Raw genomic sequence first — 25,903 nt, forward strand, 5'->3', positions numbered from 1 at the left:
AATACACTAGATTATGCATAATCAGATTATAAAGTAAATGGGGAAAAATATACCAAGTTAATAAAAATTTGCATTATATATTGTGGCACATAATGACATCCAGAATTTGGCATCCAATGCACAAAAAGAATATGTTGGGCATCGCAAGAAAACAAACAAAATTCAAACCATATAACCAATATAGTGCAGCTGCTACTTTGTGGTCAATCTCTCTCCTATTTCACCAAGATCTCATAAATATATGAAGATGGAGAAAAGTAATATAAATGGAACTATAAATCCACAAGTAATTGTATACTCAAAAGGATAAATTTGTTGTTCATAGGCATGAACAACAAAATACTGACAATTCTAAAATTCCTACAATTTATATACCTTTTTGGCAGACATGCCAGGTGATGATAAAAATTGAAAGGCTGTTTTTCAGGATAAGGTGCAAGTTGTATGAATTTCAGCATGTTTTTCCATAAGTTCTCAACAAAGGCAATTTTCTCCTGACTGTACAGCTCTCAGAAAATATAAGTGTGCAAATTGTCCTTACATGTTCATTCACTCTGTTTTCTGCAATGTGAGGTTACGAATTGAATTTTTTTTAAAAAAAATTAAACATAGAACAAACAACCTGTGCTCCAGCATCAACACAATTCCATTCCTAAAAAAAAGAAGAAAGAATGAAGAAAAAAATGGACAATTTTCCTACTGTTATCTTAGCAGTTGATTGTTTCTTTCTGTATATAACGGTTCTGAATACTTCGTGATTTTTTTGCAAGTTTCATAGGAGTATTAGGAGGTTCTTTAGAATACTGGAAACAATTGTGGAAGTAACTTTGAAGCTTGGAGAAACACTGCCAAAGCTTCACTAAGTATTATTCATCTGAGAAATTATGAAGCAGCTTATGCGAGCATCCGTGCTTGCAACAACCAGCTGTTCCTGGTTTGCGGTACTATCACACAGAGAGTTCCATTCCAGCAGATATTTATGCAAGGCTCGATTGGGATTTCGAGCTTGAGACCAGATATTGTGAGAGCAGGTATTGAAAGCTAACAACCATAAACATGACCCACCTTACCTAACAACAGAAATATGTAGACATAATACCCCTTTGCACCCACACGCATATGAAGTAGATGGTAGCAATAGACTGGATCCATAACAACAGTAAGTGCATAGAGCTTGCAAACGAAAAATCATGTAGAAGTATATGGAAGGGAAAAATCGTTCTCAAGAAAGCATATAATATATAATGACTAAGGCTCTGAAGAATGTGTAAACAGACATAAATAGAAATCAAACCTTGTTAATTCGCAATTAAACAATCAAAACTTGGACCTTCTTTTAGATATTTCGCAATGCTTTTGTACCACAAGGGAAGGCCACCTGCTGGAATGTTCCTCCTCCATGCAATCCCATTCCCTCTCATGTGTTCATTGGTGGAGCCGTTTCATGTCACTTCTTGCACAGAGACTTATTTCCGTTCGCCTGCTCCAGTGATAGAGAGAGAGCCAATACAGAGTAGACACACTGAAACGTGCGTGGCTCGAACGACAAGTCATCTTGAAAGTACCGTACTCGATTGCCGATAGAGTAGGGGCTGTAATTTACCGATTATAATTTTTACTTTTGTCTGATTCTCATGAGAAGCGAAAAAAAAAGGTAAAGAAATTAGAACAACTGAAACTTGTTTACGGTGATTCTAGTTCCCGCACAACTATGACAGAAAATTTTTCCTCAATAATGTTAGAAAGGCTATCAATTGTTCGGGATATATAAATGGGGGGGGGGTATTATTGTCTGTACTAGCTGGTAAGAAAAGACAGCATCTGCTTTTAATGTCTTTGTCCATAATTTCCTTAACCTGTCATCGATAATATAAACTATATGTTGCGCTAAAGGTACGAAGAAAAATTATAAAATAACTGATTATATGCAAGACAAGTATGAAATTATACAGAAATATGTCTTAGGAGAAAATTGAAGAAATATGTTGTAAAAACGTGAATAGGTAAAATATGCCTTATCCATAAGATATGTAAAGATCTCACCCCAGTATTTCATCCGATGCCAAATAAAAAATATGGTAGGTTGGGGTAATTTGGAGCAGTGGGACATTTTTAGAGAAAAGTTTGAATTATACAAAACCTACTATGCAGAATGTAATGAAATTTTTACAGTTTGTTGGTTCTAATATTTTGAAGACCCTCACTTGTAAACTATTTTCTAGGCTAACCCATCGAACCTAAAAAAATGTTTTTCAGGTAAAACTGGACAGTGCAGTTTCGAAGGTCAGTGTTTAACTGTGCTCACAACCACACAATCAACACACAGAACAGTTTAACTTACACACTTTTCACATGTGTGGGTTAACCTTCAAGATGGTGTTTGTTTCCCTGTGCTAGGCCCATTATATTTTGTGAAGTGAAGAAAAGTTAAAAACTGGGGTAATTTGGGGGAGAAAACATGACCTCTTGTGCTTAATTTGGTTTTCTAAAGTTAGAAGTGTAAATTTGATTATCTTTTTGTACTTAAATTTGAAGTTTAGTTAACAAAATAGACCTGTAAAATGTTCTACATTCCTTTTTCATATAGGCTTAGTACCTGTACGTTTATCAGTTCATGAATTGCTAGTAGGCCTAACGTCCTTTTCTAGCATTTAAGAATATGTTTGATGTCTAGTTTGTAAGCTGTTTACACCACAATGTTATCAGAAGTCTGAAATTATTATTTCTTAGGTTAGGTTATTAGACACTTCTCAATAATTTCCTTTGTTTGTCATCAAAAACTCATGGAAGAAAACCCTTATGTAAATATTTTTTATTCTCACTGTAAGCACATAAATTACATTGAATAATATGAATTGATGTCTTTTACTGTCTTTTTGCCAAAATACCCTCAAGATGGGGCAACTTTGCGCAGGGACTGAACTACAGAGGTAAAAAGTACAAAAAATGAGAAGTGCCTCACATTCCCCCAACCTTGGGGTAATTTGGGGCAGGGTATAAAACAATGTAAAGAACATTTACTATGGGGCCTTTTAAAAAAAAAACAGTCAGAATGTACTCTCTCACATCCCAATGTATAAACAGAATTGAGAAATGTTACTATTAGCTGTCGGTCTCAAAGGTATTTCAGTTTATTTTATTTTTTAAAAAAAAAGGTATAGGCCTATATTCAGAATACCGGAAGTATCTCTGATTACTTAAAAATTCGGCGTACTCACTAATTTTGGCCTCGTAACCACGAATCTGCAGTTAAAAATTGGCAGTCACGTCTAGAAATTGCGAAATAAGCTTGTCAATATAACAAAGGATGAAAACTGAATACTAAATTTTACATTTCAATTTTTCTCGTGGTTTCATGGTTACAAACTTTTTTTTGAGGAAAGTGCCTGTTGGGCTCACCATGCCTAATGATGTAACTCTTTACATTTCACCTGACCGAAAGTTAATTTGCATGCAAGAATACTAATTGTCAGATCACAGCTACATAGAAATCCATGCTCTGAAGGCCACTTTATTTCTAAAGTGTTACGTACTTATCCTCCCTATTCCCACTGTGTGCATGTATGTAAAAGTAACAAAAAGACAGTATTGAAAAATTAAACCTATCAAATCAAACCCAACTAGCCTTGTCATGTTATGTAAAGAAGATAACGTGTTCCCCTGTGCTTAGCACCACGCCATGAAGGCGTATAGGGGGGGGGGTAATGCCACACACTTTCTTGATCGGGTCGTGAGTGGGGCATCAGCATCACGCCCCTGACTGCCTTTACCCCCCAGGGTTTCCCCCATGTACCCATGTTATTCGATGATGGGTGGGCACCGGGGCCTCTTCCAACGTTATAAAAGTTCCAGGATTTGAACCGGGGATACGCAAGGGAGATACATTAATGCTGAAAATGACATTATTTACCGGCCAAATAAGTTGCACGAATGGAAAAAACACTATCGACTACGGGGTTTACGTTATCTAACACACGGAACATTGTGCTCTCGTGCAGAAAGCAAATGGCGGCAGCAGAAACAGCATGTCGGACAGAGATTTTCACACAAAACAACATGCATTCGCATTAAAATGGATCAAAACTACATTCACGAACTTCCACAACGCTACAGAAAATGCTTTGTGTAAGTACTTTCTCCTGTAAAAAGTAAGAAATCTGTCACCCCTATAGTAAAGTGTTACTGAGCCTTCCTTAATGTAATGAGCACTGTTTAGATTTTGAAAAAAAGTTTTTGTTGTGAAAAAAAACAACTTAAATATTACCTTATGCAAGCATGCACACTTCCCATGGACAATGTATTTTCCGTTGACAAGAGACTGTACGTACCTTAGACTAGTGGGAATTAATGTAGAAGTAAATCGGAAACCTAGTAGAATGCAATGAAGGACTTTATTTTCATGCTAAAAGAACCAAACCAGGCCTGCCTAACCTAACTATGAAAGCTTATATGGAACAAAATCCTAAGTAATCGCGAGAACACCGCAGAATGTGTCAACAGAAGTAAATCGAAATCGAACCATGTTAAAATTGCATTCGTAGCATGATGAAATCGCAATGAAACAAAAGGAACTTGGGCACAGATGATACTTCAGAAGAGAGGAATAGAATTTGTAAAGTACACACTTTCATTGTACAGCGAAAATAGTAGGCAAATTGTTTATTGATATTTTATAATTCTTTATTCTCTGCATCCTGTGTTGTTTAAAGGAATGGAATTCTGTTGATTCAGAGCCATCTACTTATTGACGTTTTTATTTCAATTCATTATCGTAACATTGTGAAAACATGTCATTTTGATGGACAATTCGCCTACTGTTTCTTTTGCCGTTGGGTGTACACACTTGTAAATACAGAAATGTTTAATCTGAGAGAATTCTGATATTTAACCTGGGACACTATGTAGATGAATTGTTTTCTACTTCAATGAATATGAAATGTCTGAACGGAGTGTCAAAATCTTTCGATGGAGGCATATGGAACCAATGGAAACTAAACAATAGCTATTATTTTAACATAAACGTATAACTTTATATACTAGAAGCTAAGGTACAGAGCATTATTTACGAAACACTTTCGAAAATATGAACCACAAACCATATATTATGACTTACGTGCAATGCCAGGAAGATCGTTGACATAAATCACAACAGCGCTCAACGTTTTACATTTTTTTTTTATGAACAAATGTTATCAGCCGGACAGTTCTGTTCCTTGCAGCTTACAATGTTTTTCCTCTAGGAGACGAGGGTTGCACGTAGATTTTACCATTAAGGTCATGTGTGATTCTTTGTTATTTTTCCTTATTTGATAGTGACGTGTCCATGTGTGAGTTGGTGGGTCAAAAACAAAACTTCTCTGACGGACTGGCGGTAAAGGACAAATCGTATGATCCTTAATGGGGCTGTAGGCTGTAGTAAAAATCTAGTTTGCGGATTTACAAACACCCTTACGACGAATTTGACCAAATCTACAATCACAAGAACCAAATCAGATAGCTAGTACACACAACATGTTGCATTACATACTGAGGTCTACTTATTATGTAAGATAGTATAACGTGTTTAAAATGCATTTTGTTTAGTATAAAAAAGAAAAATATATATATATATATACACATTTTGATGGAGAACACTATTGGTAAGCAATGCAGTTGCGAATGTCAAGAAATTGGATTCGATAATTTATATTAAAGTGCATTTGTTTGATACATTACTGTAAACGGATCATATGTCCTGTCAGTCACCTTGACAGATAAAAGTTGACGAAGATTCACGACGGCTCAAGTTCCGATTTCATCATGGTGCATGGTTCGGTTTCTACTTATTTCGGTTGGTAAAACTATCAAAGCCGGGAAATGTCTGTAACTCGTTTATTCTGCAATTGTTGACATTCGTACTTACCTATTCTGCATTGCGAAAGATTGTTTAACAAGGTATTTCGCTTTTTTTTTAACGATATTAGGGTAAGAGTCTAGATTACGTCCTTTTCATAAGGAATATGTGTCATATATCGTTGGAAAGGTTATTGTATAAAAACAACAAACTAAATCCCAAGGCGAGGAAAACGAGAAAAACCTATGTTGTCCGGATATGCGTGATTGAACGTACTGAGGACATTTTTCGATGATGCACATATTTAGGGGTGAAATGAGTGCTAATGGAACCTAACCTAACCGGCCTAAACTAACCTCGTTCCCGTGAATGGTTAGTGACAGAAAGTGTCAAAAGAAAAACTTACTTATCCTACAGAGGCCGGAGCGCCGGCTGTCTGCTAGCACGGTTTTGTGAACGGGCAAGAAGGACGTAAACTAGACTCTAGCTGATATTAGTATCTATTATCGACATATCGAGTAATTATTGTTCGTTCTTTACTCGCTTCCTGAACATGCAAAATGGCGGGCAAATCTTGACTAGCGTTGTGTTTCAACCTTCTTAACAGAAAAATTCCTGCATAGCCCCGAAAACCATTCCCATATAGTCCCAAAAACCATTCGGGATAGTATGACCATCCACTAATAGCCCCCAAAACAATTCTGGATTGTATAACCATCCATGAATAGCCCCACGCACCATCAGTAAGGTTAGGTTAGGTTGCTTTAGGTTGGGCAATATTGTGAAAAAACTTTGTGTTTGGAAACACTTACCGGGGATTACGTCATCAGATGCTTGCAACATCCGGTTCAAGCACATGGATGGAAATGCAAGCAACAGCTTTCGTGCAACGGACGGACATTATTATAGAAAAATACATGATTTAGCAGCCAAATACATTGAAAAATGCGAGAAAACACTTCCACGACCTTCCGAAATTACACAGAAACTCAATTCCGTAAGTACTTTCTCCTGTAAATTTGAAGAAATCCATTTCCCGGCTATGACATTTTTACCCAAACTACTTAGGGGAATTAGTTACTGTAGCATTTAGAAGTTCGTGTAGGTATTTTCTTTCATTGTGGAATTATTTCACTGGGAAATGATGTATTTTTGAACAGCAATATCTCTCTGATGCACAATTTTCGTTCCTTTCATTTCCTTGCACTACGTGAACTAAATGTTGTGAATGTTTGATGACGTAACTAACTCCCTGTCAGTGTTTCCAACCACACCATTTTTTTTGCAAGAAGATGACAATTTTAAACTATGTTTGCTTAACGTAACCGAACCTAACCTTGCCTTGCCTTGCATGGTGTGTGGGGATTTTTCAGTTTCTGGGGCTATTTGTGTTCATGGTTCATGGGGCTATCCGTGAATGGTTCATGGGGATTTTTTGGTTTGACAAGGTTGGAAACACTGCATACCCAATGATGATGTACCACGCTAGTCAAGCTGTCTTTGCCATATTGTGTCTTAAGGGAGCGAAATGAGGAACAACAATAATTACTCCTCATGTCACAAATTGAAATTATTTTCGTGAAAAAAGCAAAATACCACCTTGAATACTCTTTCGTAATGCAGAATAGGTAAGTACGAATGTTAAAAGTGACTAAAGAAACTAGTGAGAGGGGTTGGGACCGTACCTAAGTTTTACCGTTTACTGTTGTCTTATTTACGGACTTCTGGTTCTGTGTAAGGTGCGAAGGGGTTTCCTTGTTAGGCGAGTCAGGTTTAGAGCTCTTAGGATTCAAATAATGCCCCAAATGACTTTGTGGTTAGGTTAGGCAGGCCAGGTTTAGAACTGTTAGTATTATAAGAATTTCCCTAATTGCTTTCAACATCTCATGATGTTGGAGCTGACCTCAAACCAGTGGCGACTCGTGGAATTTTTGTGGTGTAGGATGTTATGGTAAACAGACCAAGGAAAGTTTTTTGAAAATGCCTGCACCTTGCTTTAGCCATTGGATGTGTAATGTTAGCTGCAGGCCTTCCCTGCCCGTCATGTGTGGATTAAGAACAGCTTTGCCAATACCAACCTCCCGATAAGAAATGTGCTGTTTCAACCCATAAATTACGCTAAATGTGATAAAATTATGCTAGGGTTTATTATTATACAATTACCATTAATTTATTATCATTTTCTGATGACTTTTAAGTTCAATTTTATTTTGCTATTTTGGAGTTGTGAACTGTGTTATTGATTATTTATTGTAGTTAAGCAACATTAGGAATTTTGACCATTCCAAAACAAAAAATATGGGTTTAGCATAGTGCTTGAAAACAGTTGAAGAAAATTCCATGACTGGTAACGGCGTCAGTTTGCTTTATTTGTGACCTCCAACTCTTTCTACCGATTTCCTTTTATGAAATGTACCTCCCTTGTTAAATCGGGGAGGATAAAGAAAAGATGAAAACAAGACGACGGATCAGGGCTGGTAAAAGCTCGTCCCTTGGTCGGCATACTTCCTTTTGTTTGAAACAAGTCCGCTAGAGAAGTACAAACAAGATCTGGAGATTTTCTTAAAAACAAATATTTCCTCAAAATATCTTCATTAGAATTCAATTTTTCTGTTTCCCAGGGATGCCCGTTTTTGAGATGATGCTGGATTTCCCATTATGGCTAACACAGTGTGCCAGGTGCCAACGAAGTTCAAATTTTACTAGGTTTAGAACCATTGTTCTAGATTTGGCATCACTTTTGTGGAACCCACAGGACCTTCCTCGCGTACTCCCACCCTCCCTTGCACTGCCCCTCACCCATCTGCCTGTAGGATGACGAGAAAGGTTCCTCACCGGCAGGCAAAGACTGCAACAGATCTGGAACGAGCGGATGACAGCTAGCACATTGACTCTTGACAGTCGAGTAGCGAACCTTGATTGCGCTCAAAATTTTATAATGCTTATTAAACTCTTAAGAAGTAGAAAACTGGTAATGAGTATAAATGAAACTGTAGGAGGAAGTTCCTCACTTCCTACATGGAGGAATCGCCACTGCCTCAAACATGTCTTTCGAGCCTCTTGCAGCCTGTGGAATGCCTTTTCATGGGTATATTTGCATAATGTAGCTTTAATTCTTCCTTTCGACAATAAATCGGATTTTTCAGAACTGCAGTGTTAATTACTTTCAGAAAGCTTCACATTTACTTTCACAATCATTTCCGCTATTCTGCAATACTTGTTCTCTCTTCTGTGAAAAAGAATGCCTTGTAACACACGCATTACATTTGCAGATCATTTCAATTACATTCTCTTGCATAATATGGAAACAAAGCAAGAGCCATTCAAAAACAGTTAATGCCATTTTTCAATGTTGCAGAGCAGTGTAATTTGGCAAAAAATTTGGGTAGGGACCTGGACCTTGGGCCCAGTAAGCCCATGCCTAACTACCTACCAATAACATGAAGGTTAATTCTATTGGTTTCCAAACGACACCAAAATATTCCAAACCATGGAGGTTTGTACTAATTCAACAATTACATTGCTGCCATCCAACATTGTTTTCACTGTTAGTATGCATCTATCACTGGGGATATTAGTGCTTTTCATGCTGTACTATTTTGTTTGTGATAATAATTTTTTCCTCTAAATCTTTTGCTAGAATCGTCTCTTTACCTTGTGGTTGTGAGCCTGTTGTGGGGAATAACCAATCCACTAATAAAGAAAGGGTGTGCAGGAGTTCAAAACATTGAAGCCAACAATGCATTTTCAAGATTCTTAAAAGAAATAAGATATTTGGTGCTCAATTGGAAGGTAAGAGACATAAACATTATCTTTATTATATTATTGGGAGAGTGTGCTGTCTATAATACATTTTTCTGAATTATTGTGGGTCCCCTGCTAACAGCAGCCATGATAAGACGTATTAAAAATATATCAATATATATGAATGATATATTTGGTTAATTTTATTTAGTTGTGAGATGATGCAAAATAGTATTTGTAAAACCTATATTATATTAAAAGAGGTTTCATGATATCACAAGCACTTATAGATTCAAACAAACACACTGTACACTTCCAATCCATTTACCGGGTGATTCATTCCATCCAGGGTTTCAAACGTTTATAGTTCAAGAACTATAACACACAGCAAAAAGGTGCATATCAGTACATAAAGAATATCTCCCAGGATCTGCATACGGGTAAAAAGTACTCATGCAATTTTGAAACATATTTCTAATGAGTGCATGAGGCCACCAGTTTTGTATCTTTCCAGTGAACTCTTATGCAGCAGCATATACTCTGGGTCATCTAGGTGATCGGAGATGTCCGGCTATAAATTTTTTATTTCTTCTGAACCAATCTTTGATTCATACATTTCTTTGCTTCCAGCACACTAATGTTTTCAACCATTTGCCACTGAATGTCAGGAGGCTCTCTTGAGCTGGTGAAATCGTGGCAGGGTGAGATTCCACCGGCTCCCTTTAAATCCCTTTGTGCGGAGGGAGGCATGGTGATTCCGTGGCCAAGGTAACCTCCTTCTGGAGAGAGTCCACCAGTCGCACTCTCCACACCAGAGCCTTTACCGTTCCCTCAGCTGGTGCCCTCTTCTGCCATTCATCCCAGATGGCCTTTGTATCGTAGGAGCTGTGTTGTTTATGACACACAAATTTCTCATGAACGGGAATTCTAGGTTCATAAATTCCATACTGAAAAGCGAAGTAGGGAAAATACATCTGAAAGTGTGTGAGAAACAGGGAAATCTGAACATTTGCAAAGCAATTCTATGTTGGTTCTTATTTTACATTTGCTTCTGTCTTCCTGATATGTGGTATTTGAACAGAATTTGTCAAAGGGAAAAAATTGGGAATGTACGAGCAGGGGTGGAAACTAGTCAAGGTGTCAAAATTACTGATTTAAGTGACCAAATTTTTTAAAAAACTTACCAAATACTTACCAGTTTATTTACACTATGTCAATAAATTGCCATCCTATAAATAGAAGTGGGGTATCATAAATAATAATAATATTATCTGGCCTCCACCATCCCCATAGCCAGCCATCACACACCTTTTTATTCAAGATAAAACAATTTTTCATTATTGTGCTAACAACATTCCTTATTTAAACCAAATAATACAATACATGCACTGAAACAGCATTCCTTATTTAAACAAAATAATACAATACATACAATGATACAGCAAAACTTGTTTAGTCTTTACTTTCAGCTTGTCTTTGATTTCTTACTGAAAAAGAAGTTGTTAACGAATTCTTTCCTTTCTCAATACTTTTTTGCACTGTATCTACATGCATTCTTTTCTCGTTCTCCACTCCTTCCAGCATAAGCTGTGCCGTGTTGACTCCCACCATGTCTTTTTCATCAGCAGCCTTCTTTATACATTTGATTTCATCAGTTAGTAATGTTGGAGCAATCATCCTCTTTTCTTTCTGTTCCTCTATCAATTTTGCTTCCTTCTCTTGTATACTAACTTTTTCATTGTTTTTTCTCATCAAGTTTTCTAACTGTTCTGCTTTCTCCCCATCATTAATTTCTTTTCTCTTTGCTCATTTTGTCTTTATTAGCACCAGTGGCGGATTACCAACTAGGCCCACTAGGCACGTGCCTAGGGGCGGCAACTCTTACGTACACAGTGACAATATAGACCTATGAAACCAATGTTTCAAATCAACGGTTTGCAACACTTTCACTTCATACGAAAGAGACCTTGATGTATCGGATTTATGTGTTATCAAGAAATGTTTCGTTGCTCTGCCTCCTTCAGGCGCCAATCAATTTGTTTTTAACCTGTGCTGTGTCTTTTATCGCTTACAATGACAATGCAAGCCGCCCAGCCCTTGTTGGTTTGTTTTTGTAAATACATACCACTCGATCTTCCACTAAGCTTTTGTTAATGGTCAGGCAGGAAAGAAGACTGATTGTTTGAAACTCGCATCTGTAACAATGCCAGTCTTTAAAAAAAATAAACACATAAACACTGCTGATAAGTGAGTGAGTGAGTGCAGCTTTCGTGTGAACCGCAACTAGTTTTTGTCTTACTGGATTCTCTGGCTGGTGCATTCAGTTTGTTGCTAGTGCGTTTGCGATTTGGTGTTTGTTTGTTTTTTGTTTTTTTTATGCAGCAGGCAGCATGAAGCGAACTAAGTTAAGTGGGGCGGCTTATCGTAAACTTGCAAACGAAAAGCGTGAAAGAGAAGCAACCTTACAGAAAATGCTTGGTACAGTGGACACAATTTTTAGGCGAAAGGAACAAGTGATTTCCAAAAGCAGTCCAAAAATTGAAGTGGAAGTGGCTACATCGAGTGAACTCTGTGAAACGCAAAATGTCGAAAATATTGTGGGTTTAGTGGAGGAAGAAAGTGCACCTGAGGTAGTGTCCCCTCAGTTCGTAGGAGTTCCTGATTGTGACAATGAGAGTGCAAATTTCGTTAGTGACGATCCTGCCGAGTGGTGTCTTAATGAGTCTATAATTGACATCCTTCTAAGACGTGGAATTTATCAGAATGCTGAAAACGATTTTTCTTAATCGCAAAGACTCATAGCTGGTAAGACAAGATTTTTAAATAATAGTGTTTTTTTCGTAAACTTGTAAATGGAGAATCAATTTTGCGGAATTATTTGGTATATTCGTGCAGCACTGGTGCCGTTTATTGTGCATCATGCAGGTTGTTCAAGAGCAAGACAAACATCGCAACTCACGGCATTTCAGACTGGAAAAACATTTCAAATATTCTAGGATCACACAAAAATTCTGAAGAACACAAAAACTGCGAGTTGGCACTTAACAAGGCAGAAATCTGTTGGGACCTTGGGGAACCATTTTCAATCACATATTCAGACGGAACTTAAGTACTGGGTCAGTGCAAATAAGTTACTACTTTTCTTTTGAGAAGGGCGCACCTTAAGTCTGTGCCTAGGGGCGGCAAGGAAGCTTAATCCGCCACTGATTAGCACGTTGTTTGTCACAATATTGCTTATAATGAACATGAGCTGCTCTTGCCATCTGCAAACGCTCCTGTGTGATATTTACAAGGTACACCTTGTTGTCATATAATGTTTCTTTGACTAGCAGGTGGGCATTCAAAGTTCTCTCTGACATGCTGGACCTTTCATCAGTCGAAATGCATCCATATTTTGAAAGCCCTCTTTCTATGTCTCCACTACCATGTGATAATGACAGTGCTGCTTTCACTACCTTGGTAACTATTGGGTATTTAGGATCTCGAGATAATTTTGTCTTTTCAAATAACTGATTCCAGTACATATCTATGCGGCAAGTTTCACTGACAGTTTCACTTTCGAGTCTAAGAAGTTTCCATTCATCTGCAATCATGTCCAGCGGAATATCCATTGGGAGTGCTGCTGCTACTTTCATTATGTCTTTATGGGTCCCTTCTTTCACTCGCTGTGCAGGACCTAAACATTGAAGATTTCTGAGGATGGGTTTATCCAAAGATGACTGAAGTAAAAGGTGTTTGCAGGCTGCTGTTAAAAACATCGATTACTTCTGTCACAGGTAGAGAGTACTCATCTCTGAAAGCTTCAAGGGACAATGGTGCTGAACTCTTACAAACATGATTCCATACTGTTCTTGTCAATGCTTTTAGTTCACTAAAGGCTCTTCCCTTTGGAAGAGACCAGTGAACTTTGTAAATAACTGGGCACGTGCTTTTTTTTTATTTGCTTTATTTTACTTCGTTTTTTGTGCCACATTTGGCTAATTTGCGAAGATGGAGATGAGTGAAGATGATGATGAATGGACACTCACAAACATCCACGCCCCGGCCAGGATTCAAACACGGGACCCCTAGTATCGTAGCATGATGTGCTAACCACTCCGCCACGGGGACCAGCCTGGGCACTTGTGCAACAGAACAGTTAAGTAGTCATCATGTATCCCTCAAAATGGAGTAACAAAATTTTAAAAAAATGCAAATAGTAGTCACATAAACATAGAAATACTGACTTTACTGACCGTTTTTGAAAAAAAACTGAGAAATTACAGACTAAGATGAAAAAAATTAATTTTAATGATCATTTTCCAGCCCTGACGAGTAACTGGGTACGAGGGTAACTTGATTTTTACACTTCAATTAATATTAAGGGTTCTTATTTCACTTTCACTAGTGCATTTTTTTCATATTGTATGTTACAGGGCAGATGGTACTCGGTGGAGGCACAGGTGGTTCAGATCCCACTTGAAACCTAAGGTCCAGTCCCAATTAGCCTTACTCTGCATAAAGTGGACTTAAAACACGAACTCATATTCTATGTACAGGTTGTTTTTTATAGGTTTGTTATACTTTGTTTTATTATTTGGAATTCTAAACGTAGATTAACTGCAATCACAACAATTAATTGATAGTGGTCGCAATAATAAGGTAAAATTTTGCACACAAATATTCATAAATCCTATATGAATGCAGAGGTAAATTTGCAGGGATACTTCAGGAGTGGGTGGATGAATCACAGGTCGGAGATTACCCACTTGTTAAAACCACCATACACAACTGCTGTTCTGACTATCTGGACTGAGTCAACTGGGAGACTGTTAGTTCCATTGGAAGGCCTATAGAAATACTGATTGCATAAAATTTTACTAACACACATATCAGTTTGTTATTTCAATGTATTATTCCCTTCCCCAATTTTTACCAATTGTTCAACACAATAAACATGTTCAAAATTGATAAAATTAGTTTAATCAATTAAGGTATTATTATTCAAATGCTTTAGAACAATTATAATTAGGGCATATGAAGTAATTTTGCTTGTGGGCAATATTTACCCTGGCAGTGTGTGCCCATCTTATGGAATTCTTTTTTCTCATCTTTATCAATTGTATGAAGTATTACTATTTACATGCTTTCAAAATATATAATTAGGACTTACAAAGCATTTCTCCACATGTAGCACACATTTAGTGGGAAAGATACGAAACGGATATGTATTGCTGCCACAACAGTTTGTTGCTGAAGTGGTCTGAAGGAGGCCGCTCTTTGTAAATATTCGTTATTCCACAAAATAATGGCATAATTCCTTGCGAATTCATTTTAAAAGTAGAAATAATGTTTAAATAAAATATTTCTCCACATGTGACATGCATGTAGTGGGAAAGATACAAAACGGATATGTATTGCTGCCACAACACTTCGTTCCAGGAGTGGTTTGAATGAATTGCTGCCACAACAGTTTGTTGCTGAAGTGGTCTGAAGGAGGCTGCTCTTTGTAAATATTCGTTATTCCACAAAATAATGGCATAATTCCTTGAGAAATCATTTTAAAAGTAGAAATAATGTTTAAATAAAATATTTCTCCACGTGACATGCATGTAGTGGGAAAGATACGAAACGGATATGTATTGCTGCCACAATAAGGAATACAAGGGATTCCGAAAATTCTTATTCATCATATTTTCCAAACATCGTGTCCTGCTTAATAATCTTCATAGAAAAATGCTTCCACTTGCAACATGGGAAGAAATTCAAACTCTTGCATATCTAGTTTTTTTCAGCTGCAGTGCCCATTCGGGCGATATTGAAATAAATGCACAACTGGTGCGTAACTGTAACTCCTCCACTGACTGAAACTGTTTGACTCGTGCTTGGAAAAACGATGCCAACCCACCCCTTCTTTCTTTCAGCTAAAAACTTGTAGGACTCAATCAGTACACAGTAGGTTCCGCGTGCTATTCCTTATCTGGGCAATAGTATTTCTTTTAATGTCCATTCATCAATTTCATTTGATCGTCCTCCATCCTCATCATCGCGATTAGACAAAATGACAGAAAAACAACATTAAATAGGAAACATATAAAATAGATTCGCAAAAGAGCGACAGTTTTTTTTTAAGGACTGGGATTTTAGCCAATTTTAGCATTCTTTTGATTTTCGGGTGTTCTTTTAAGTGCCTATTTGCCTGCCTATTTTAGAGGTTTTTACTAACTATAAATCTGCACCCTACTAATGAGCTGAAGATAGAAGTGTTGTGTGATTAAGTTCTACACCACCAATGACGATGCCCTCCACTACCCACGCCATTTCATACAGTATATTACATTTTAATTTAATGTTTCTTCGTGTAGAAGATATACATCCATGAACAAAGTCACACAATTAAACACAGGAGGGTCATTATCACGTGCCACTCGGTCCCAGAAAACCTCCGCCCCCCCAGGTGACACATGGCATAATTTAGAAAAGAATTCCAATGAATAAGTCCCGCACCACCAATTACCACGCCCCCCATGCCCTGCCCAGTTAACCACTTTCAGTGGACCCTGTTTTACATCTAAATTACCTGTAGCGTTACACCCGTCTGTGTAATTCCTGACCATTTCATAGTTGTATGTAAAAATAAACTTTATATAATTCCCTCCCTTCTGGGAAAATATTTTAATAGGGAAGTCATAATATCCTGTCACTTTAAACTTAGAAATTTAATACTGTGAGGACATATACCCTTAGTAATTATGTCCATCATATCCAACCCAAATAACTCTACAAGATGTTACACCCTCCACTTCCCACCCAGTTAAATAAAAGCTCTAAATTTAAGGGCACTAGATTCTCTCTTACTGGAGATGCCTGCAAAATAATTTTCTAAAATTGCCTAAGGTATTGTGTTGTTTCTAGGGAAAAAAAACAAAACCTGTCCATGACAATTACACAAATCGCACATTATTATACGTATAATGTACATACTCAAATAATTTTCTCAATTTTCTTAAATGTAAAAGGTTATCGCATGGTATACTTGTAAACCACTACTGCTTTCTGAAAAAATTTTAAAAAATAAAATAAAATAATACAGAACCCACTCCATTTTACAGGTTGAAATACTGACGAATAACATAAATGGGGTCCAAATTCCCCATTCAAATCTGAAATTAAAGAACTAAGTCACTAATATTTTTTGGCAATTGTGTGTTTATTTCCTGTCATTTTTTTTATTTATAACTAAATCTAGTTGACCTTTTAAAGGAATTGTCAACATATAACACAAACTTGAGTATCTCAGAAACGTAAGACATTGTTAAGACAGACCAATTATTGATTTAGTATGTATTTTTGAGAATTTCTAATTGTTTTTGTGTGTTTTGAAAGCAGTTGTGAACCAGGCACGTAGCCAGGGTTAGGCCTTTGGGGGCTGAAGCCCCCTCCGAAATATTACAAATATCCCATTTAAATACTGTACAATGGTAATTAATTTTACTTCCGTACCAGAACTAAACATCTAATATAATAAGATGTAAAATAATATACTAAGCAATTCACCTTCAGGGCTCCTACCTTCCACTTTTGTGACTCTAGCTGGTGGCTTCTGATAAGGCATGAGGCGCTTCCGAAATAACATTCTGGCTACAGGTCTGTTAAATACAGGGATGTTTTTGGAATTACAAAGATATTTATTAAACTTATTTTGTAGTGAATAATAGTTATGCAATTTATACTTAAAACAAATTTGTTCCCGAGATTATTCTGTGGTTTGCCTTTGCAAGGGAAGGATATATCAGTCTTTGCGCGAGTGGTGTACTAGTCTCGGCTTCTGCCACTTCAAGAGAGCATTTTGGAGGCCTTCATATTCTTTTATACGCGTTTCGAGAACCACCAGCAAATGAGCCTGCACAGAGCCGCAGACCCACGACCATTGTTGTAACATATAGGGAAATTTTCCTTTTTTGCAGGGAAAATTGGACCGGACTTTAAGCAAAAGGGTAGAGGTAAATTGGATAAAACATTTAAAATCCAGGGGAATTGAAGACATCGAGCTCAATTTTAATACTAAGTTAGCTTTGAGTTTTGAATTCACATTTTCCCTGCCACTTCTTTCTACTCCTTTGAATATAATAAGCCTATTACACTGATATGCGACTATTTTGGTTCATGAAAACGAAATGTATATTCTTGTAACTTCCCTCAAGGTACAAGTTGAAATCACATCCGTTTTTGTCAGTCACCCACCCTCCATTTTTGATAAATAGCACATTTTTACTTTCAGTAGCATCCTTTGTACGTCTGCCACTGGCTAAAGTTATGGAATGCATCTATTGAGTATCGAGTGAACATTCAATTTTCAGCCAATGCCTTCATACCCGAGTGGAGATTCAATTTTCAGCCAATATCTGAATCCTTGCTTAAAACTGTAAACTATTAATATATATGTATGTATCATGTAAATTTAATCCCATTAATATATCACATATTCATATAATACGTATAGCATATATTGATTCAGGTAACCATTATGGAAAACTGTGCGTTTACTCACTAAATATATAAAAAATAAAAAAGTTAAAAAAACTTACGTGAGTGAGTATAAAAGTTTTGCAGACGACGTTTCACGAAGCTACGCTTCGCTTCTTCAGGTCACTTATCAGTATTTAAAATACTTCGTCAAGAACATAAGAAATCCAGGATTAGGTTAAAAGGGGGTGATAGGATATGGAATTAAAAATACCTGAAGTTAAAAATGCCATGTAGGCTAAGAAATAAATCTAAAATGAACTTAGACATAAAATGCACGACTTCATCGAGGAAAGGATTAGGAAAGAGTTTAGAAAGGAAAGAGGTAGGGGGGAAATAAAAAGCCATAGGGAAGAACGGCATCGAATTCTAGGTGAAAAACTTAAACGAGTGAGGGTATGGGTCAACAAACACGATTTATTCCTTATTAGATCTGATAAGGAAAATAAATTGGTAATAATGGAGAAGAAAACTTATAGGGAGAAATTGGAAAGTTGTTTCACCAATGATGATTTTGAAGTAATAGAACGAAACCCAATAAGTAAAGTTAAAAATGTAGTTAAGAAGGGGATAGAAACCAGTTTGACTCTTCCGCGATCAGAAAAGAAGAAACTTATTGAATATTGTAAGAAGGGTGAACTTCCTATCGCTTTCGGTATTCCGAAAACTCATAAGGAAGGGATCCCGTTGAGACCGATTATACCCATGTATTCTCATCCAGGGTATAAACTAGCGAAAATATTAGTAGAGAGGCTAAGGGAGGTTGGAGGAAAGATCGAATTCAGTGTTGAGAATTCTTGGGAAGTGAAGAAGAGATTGGAGGGGATAAACCTAGACGAGGAGGATGAAATTCGTAGTTTTGATGTCGTTAATTTGTATCCTAGCGTCCCTCGAGATAAAGCCGCAGATTGTCTTCAGAGATGGGTTATGGATAAGGGAATTGATGTTGTGACAGCCTGGGAGTTCGTTCGGTGGTTTCATTTAGTATCAGGATATAATTATTTCTGTTTCAATGGAAAAATTTATAGGCAGATTCAGGGACTGGCTATGGGCAACCCTGTTTCGGGAATAGTTTCCAGCATATTCCTCCATTACATTGAGAAAGATTCACTGAGTGAGGTTAACAATGATATCAAATATTTTTGTAGATATGTTGATGACATCTTGATTATCGGGAAAAAAGAAAAATTAGATTGTATTTTCGAAATTATGGGAGGACAGGACGATAGAATAAAATTCACATGTGAGGTAGAAAATGAAGGAGTAATCAACTACTTGGACTTGAGGATTGAACGGGTTAATGGCAGTGTTCGAACCGGGGTTTACCACAAAAAGTTAGCAGGGGACAGATTTATCCACCAAGATTCTGAACACTCAAAAAGAATTAAGAATAATCTATACATGAACTTCTACATTCGGGCTGGGAGACTTTGTAATTGTAGGGAGGAGAGAGAGAAAGAAGAAAATTGGATTATGAAGGTAGGGTTAAGAAACGGTTATAAAGTAGAGGAAATGAGGAGAATAAAGAGGGGGGCACTTAAAGTCTTGAATAATGAAGGTGGAAAGAAGGGGATAAGTAAGAATAACGAGGTAGGGGAAATAGAATACAAATACGTCGGCATCCCGTATGTAAAAGGGGTATCCGAAAAGTTTGACAAAATTCTAAAAGGCTTCAGGATAAAAGGGGGAATGAGAGCTCCCCGAAATATCGAGAAATTTTTTACTGAATATAAAAAGGATGGAAAAGGGCGAAAAGATGTCAGAGATGAGAAGGGCGTATATAACATTACCTGTTCCTGTAATAAAGCGTATATTGGACAAACTGGAAGAAGCATGGGAACCCGTTGGGACGAGCATGACAAGGATATTAGGGAACTATCTCCGAAAACCGGGCTTTCTGAACATATTTTAGAATTTAACCATAAGGTTGATAAAAGAGAAGTTGTAAAAAGGGTACATAAACAACCTGATTTGAACGTTCACGAGGCCACAAATATTTGTGTTGATAGAGGGAAAAAATTAAACAGGGACGACGGTAACCTGAACGAAGCCTGGATTCACATGTTTAAGCGATGGGGAAATAATAGGAGTGAATCTGTTAAATTCCATGTCACGCCGGAAGTGGCCCGCGCTGCTTCTGAGTCTGTGGAGTTTTCATTGGAAGGAATGTAGCATTTGTATGCTACTACAGCCACTCCTTCAATATGGTAGTACGGGCACTAATCTTTTAGATTTATTTCTTAGCCTACATGGCATTTTTAACTTCAGGTATTTTTAATTCCATATCCTATCACCCCCTTTTAACCTAATCCTGGATTTCTTATGTTCTTGACGAAGTATTTTAAATACTGATAAGTGACCTGAAGAAGCGAAGCGTAGCTTCGTGAAACGTCGTCTGCAAAACTTTTATACTCAATCACGTAAGTTTTTTAACTTTTTTATTTTTTTATATTGATTCAGGTAATTAATGTAATGTAATTAGGTTTGCTAAACATACATTACTGTGCATAAAGTGAACTTAAAACACCAAATCAATCCAATCAATAAACGTACATTAAAATTTACATGTATTACTATTAATTGTATTTCTCAACATTACATAATAACTTGATGTGGTGGAGAAAAAGTGATTTAAGATCAGAGTTCAGCACATTCAAAATGACAAAGATCAGCTATTTTCATTTCTGAAGCAAAAAAAAATTCAAAATGCATACCGGTGTTATCTATGTAGAAATTTTCAGCGAGAAATGCAGGCTGGACCAGGACTCGAACCAAGGTCTCTGGCACACCGTGCCATTGCTCTACAACTTTTTCTTTCTCTTTAAATTTTCTCTCATGAAAGAAGCTATTACTTACACAGATTTTACATTTGAGCATGAATTTCAAAGAATCACATGTAAGAAATTTGCATTCAAAGCATTACAGGTTGTCTGATCATTTTGATAATATTTTTCTGGTATACAATTTAAATGACAGCTTTGTACATGATGTTGATTGCCAAGCACACAATGAACATAATGTCCTATGAGAAATTGCACTGCACGTGTTCTTGTGAGAGGAAAATACTGAAACTCTGGAGTTTATATATGGTTTACTGTGAAGTCATTCGGGGGGAGCGGCGGCATATGATGCCAAGTAACTTCTTGAGGTGTTTCCAATGTTCCAAATTTCACCCATGTTGTCAGACGATGCAATAAGGTGTCATCCTGTGCACATTTGGTACGATGGGAGTTATCTGCCATAAGGTATCTCTGCAAACTTACTCTGGTGACGAAAGCATGTACAGTTAAGTACCATATGGAGCACACTCGATTGGGAGTTGGGTCGCCGCTATGTTGCTCTACACGATGTTCCAGCGCACATTGAGGAATAATGGGACAATACGCAGGATATGCTTCACCTGGATCTGTAGCATTTTTTATCGAGATTTGACTGTTACATCAGAAGGATCCACATTTGGAAGGAGCATCAACATGTAAAAATTTCCACTATGTTCTTTCGTAAATAGTGAAATTTAGTGGGTATAACACCTGGGTAAATTGGGGCACATAGTTCCACTTCATCTATCATGGAGCGTAGCACACGAGTTGTAATGCTATGTTGATGCTGGACTATCATGGTGATATTGAGGTGTAAAAATACGGCTTGCGCTTGTCAGTCAATACTCAGCAGGTTTAGTCCTCCAAGGCGAGTTGGTAAGCATAGTGTGTTATGAGTAGGTCTCGGAAGTTGAGGAAAAATCCTTTTTTTCCGTAGTGTCCGAAGACGAGGCCCAACATAATATATGTTCATTTTGGGTCATTGTAGGCCAGAAAAAGGTGGGTTTTATTTGTCCGTTTTTGGTGTGTTTTGACATATTGGTCCTTTTTTAGCTTTTTTTTAAAGGTTTTAACGGCTTTTTTTTTTTTGCAACTTCACCTTCTTTCGACTACGTTTTTGCTGCCCATTCTCAATTCGAATCATCAGTTCATCACCTCTTAAACATCCTTTCTGTAGTAAAGAAATAAAAAAGAAAGAAATAAATATATTTGAACCATTCCTGAAACTAGAGAAAAACATTTTTGGACAACTGAAGCAGGTACGGTACAACGTCCTATAACCAAAACTTGTCTGGAAGTTCACGCTGTAAGTAGCAACTTTCTCTTGTTTTGAAACTTTCAGCATGGTGTATATAACCAGACAGCATGTAACTGCAAAGATCTCAAGTCAGATAAGGAGGTGCCAACCATATTTATTAAATATGTAAATAAAACTGAAGTTATTAATTAATTTTTATCAAATTTATATGTCGTTTTTTCCATTTTTAGGTTCTTTTTTTGACAATATAAGGTCTTTTTATAGGTCTTTTTTTTGGGGGGGCAAAATATAGGTCTTCAACTCTCGAGCCCGAGTTATGAGCTACATGGAACAGGTGACCATGAGAGAGAAAGTGTGTGATCATTTTCTGGGTTCTCGGTAGACGTTTGGGTAGGCACGGATAGTATTTGCACCACATACGATATACAGTGTGTCCAAAAAGTCATGCAACCCGGTGTTTATGACCGTATAACGGAATAGCGAAATGGAATGAGAATAAACACTTTCTGCCAAGAGAATGCTCTGTATATTGGGAAAATTTAGAGAGAGAAGCATATGTAAGAACATGCATGTTTTAATAACAAATAAGCAAAGTGTTGCCAAAGGCGGGGAAAAAAATTGCAGATCGTGTGTATTGATGCACAGAACTCACTGAAGTAAATTATTGCAACGTTTCACAATACCAACGAACAATTTGGATGGCCATCTATTGAATGAATTTGACAGAAAAAGAACTGCGACGAAGTTTCAAAAACATTGCACAAGGGAATAAATGGCCTGTTCCAAAAATTGATGTTTCCACAATATTACAAGGGACACTGGCAACACTGTTGCTGTCACGTGTCACTAACAGATGTGTTTCACCTCAGGCTGTCACACTAAGGCTCTTTTAATGAAAAAGGAGAAAGTTTGTTATTCTCAAACGTATGCAATAAATTACATACAACCTGCAACCCTGAAATGTGGGTACAGAAGAACGTGTATCAATTGTTATGTTTTCTGTGCCTTAGGTGGTTGCTGTTTGCTGCAAACTGCATTCCACATTGTGTCTAGTTATGCTGACATCGTGTGTGTGTGTTTTCAAAATGCCATATTCTACACAGGAAAGAGTGTGTATTGTTGAAGAATATATCCGAACATCGTCATATTCTGGCATAAGAGAAGCATTTAGTGCCAAGTTTCCGACTACTCCCTCTCCAGGTAAGTTGTTAATTTTTCGTCTTGTGCAAAGGTTTCGCCAAGCTGGGTCAGTACATGACAAGCAACGTTCAGGGTGCCCTTCTGTGTTAGAAGCTGCAGCGTGTTGAACAAAGAATGGTGACGTCGCCACAAAAGTCTGTTCGGAAGCTCGCCTCAGAATTGGACTTACGCAAGTCAACTGCTCACAAGGCCATATGAAAATTGAAAGCGGGGGATGTCCTGGCATGGTTGCGTTACTGTCATTGGTTTGAATCATTCATTCGACAAAATGGTGTCAATGTACTGAATATTTTTTTTTTTTTTAGCGACGAAGCCTAGTTTCAATTGGATGGGTATGTCAACAGCCAAAATTCCAGGCATTGGGCGACAGAAAACCCACATCAGTTACATAAACTACCCTTGCATTCTTCGAAAATCGGTGTATGGAGTGGAATATCGCGACGTCATATTGTGGGACCATTATTCTTTGATACCCCTGTGTATGGGGATCTCATAATGCAATTCGTTGCTCTCCTGGAAGAACACGAACGTGATGCTTGGCTACAACAAGATGGAGCAACTTGTCATACATCTAATGAATCTCTTCGTATGCTGAGATAATTTTTTGGTGATCGTCTAATATCCAAGGATTTATGCCCAGTCGCTTGCCTGATTCAACATCTGCATATCTTTTCTGTGGGATTACTTAAAGGGGAAAGTATACCAAATGAGACCCAGAACATTGAAGGAGCTGAAACGAAACATTACACAGGAAATTGATAATATCGGTGCTGCAACCCTCAGGAAGGTATCCGAGAACATGATCAAGCGAACCACCTTATGTATTCAAGAAAATGGTGGACACTTCGAACATTTGCTTTAATTTGTAGGGACACCCACATTTCAGGGTTGCAAGGTGTTGCATATGTTCGAGAATAACCAACTTCCTCCTTTGTCGTTAAAAGTGCGTTAGTGTGATAGCCTGAGGTGAAACAAGTCTGTTAGTGACACGTGATAGCAACAGTGTCGCCAGTGTCCCTCGTAATATTGTGAAAACCTCAATTTTTGGAACAGCCCATTTATTCCCTTGTGCAATGTTTTTGAAACTTCGTCGCAGTTCTTGTTTTGTCAAATTCAATAGATGGCCATCCAAATTGTTTGTTGGTATTGTGAAATGTTGCAATAATTTACTTCAGTGAGTTCTGTGCATCAATACACACGATTTGCAATTATTTTTTTTCCTACTTTGGCAACACTTTGCTTATTTGTTATTAGTACATGCATGTTCTTACATATGTTTGTCTCTCTAAATTTTTCCAATATACAGGGCATTCTCCTGCCAGAAAGTGTTTCTTCTCATTCCGTTATACGGTCGTAAACACTGGGTTGCATGACTTTTCAGACACACTGTAGTTTCATAAAAGAGCTAAATTTCACCTTAAATGGAGTTGAAACTGACTTTCAAGGAGCTAGATTTACGAAGGGTGGATAAAGTGCCTCCTAGGGAAAAGCTAGGAAAAAAGAAAATTTTCATTTTCTTTTTTTCCTGTTTCCAGTATTTCCATGTCATAGACCAACACTAAACACACCTTTTGTTGCCTTCAAACATCAACAGTGTTGCCACTGTACCTCATAATTTTTTTAAAACATCCATTTGGACCGGTACGCCTTTACGAGGCATTTCAGGATTGGCTATATGCGAAAACGATCGGTTTTCTTCTCTGAACTATAGATGGGGAAATAGTCCACCTACCCAAGGTGGAAATTGACGTCCAAATTTCCGTACGAATGTTTGACATGCAATTTTCCATGCTTTGTGGAAAAATAAATTTACACTTTCACTTACATTTGGCAACACTGCACCCCGTTTGTTGTTTCTATGTTTAAAAATATCTACTTGGACAGGGCTAACATTTGGTGTATGACTTATGTATGTACAGGTTTCGGTTACAAAGTAACGTCACTCTTAATTCCCAGGTGCGCCGTTCGTGGGACACCCTGTACAAGGGAATAAAAAGGTAAATAAGGAAAACTCCGCCCCTACTCATTAGTCTGGCAGACAAAGTCGTGTTCATTCCCTTTTCACACCTTGTTCCTTTGAACACTATCAGGTGATGGGAAAATCTCCATATACCAAGGAGTACCGACCGATACATCTGCTTTGTAGGTGGGCGGTTGAGTAATAGAAGTGGAATATTTTGGTATATATGCGGGCTGTTAAACGGTGGATAAAGTATCGTCAGATAAGTAAGACTATCAGATATTTCATTACATTGTAGTTACTTTATTTAAAATGGCTCCTTGATGAAACAGTGTTAATGTTATGGCCTTGTAATTGAATAGGTCCTAAGTTCGATAACCGGTAGAGGCACACAGTAGTTGAGATCTCACTTCTTATTTAGAGTTTGTCTTTTTTTAAATCCACTTTATGCACGGACAAACTGGTCGGGACTATATCCTCTAAGCCTATCTGTATAAAATGGACGGAAGAAAATCAAACTCAAAATAACATTTCCTATATATACAGGTTGTCCCATTTAACTTGACAAATCGAAAAAGCTCGAT

At 37.4% G+C, this 25,903-nt stretch overlaps 3 protein-coding genes across 4 annotated transcripts in view; 1 reads left to right on the top strand and 2 right to left on the bottom strand.

Moving 5' to 3' along the window:
- The window catches only part of Sys1 (Sys1 golgi trafficking protein), a 50,018-nt gene that overhangs the window by 11,250 nt on the left and 12,865 nt on the right, over window positions 1-25,903 (bottom strand). The window contains exon 1 of one of the 2 annotated variants that reach the window (XM_083139264.1): window positions 5,114-5,363. The exons of the other annotated variant lie outside the window; for it this stretch is intronic. The gene's annotated coding sequence lies outside the window, so the exon portion shown is untranslated. Of the gene's footprint in view, window positions 1-5,113; window positions 5,364-25,903 lie in introns of those variants that run through there. 2 annotated transcript variants of the gene reach the window in all.
- Window positions 5,445-25,903, top strand: part of LOC146001660 (transmembrane protein 234 homolog) — a 37,287-nt gene continuing 16,828 nt past the window's right edge. Inside the window, exons 1-2 of the mRNA XM_083139277.1 lie at window positions 5,445-5,639; window positions 9,474-9,625. Of these exons, the coding sequence (XP_082995403.1) occupies window positions 5,624-5,639; window positions 9,474-9,625 (168 nt within the window). The 5' untranslated portion in view covers window positions 5,445-5,623. The remainder of the gene's footprint in view (window positions 5,640-9,473; window positions 9,626-25,903) is intronic.
- LOC146001647 (p21-activated protein kinase-interacting protein 1-like) overlaps window positions 22,038-25,903 on the bottom strand; it is a 49,131-nt gene continuing 45,265 nt past the window's right edge. The window contains exon 6 of the mRNA XM_083139241.1: window positions 22,038-22,072. Coding sequence (XP_082995367.1) covers window positions 22,053-22,072 — 20 coding nt within the window. The 3' untranslated portion in view covers window positions 22,038-22,052. The remainder of the gene's footprint in view (window positions 22,073-25,903) is intronic.

This window comes from Lepisma saccharinum, chromosome 1 (assembly GCF_977018435.1).
Source record: "Lepisma saccharinum chromosome 1, izLepSacc3.1, whole genome shotgun sequence".
In the NCBI taxonomy this organism is placed as follows: domain Eukaryota; kingdom Metazoa; phylum Arthropoda; class Insecta; order Zygentoma; family Lepismatidae; genus Lepisma; species Lepisma saccharinum.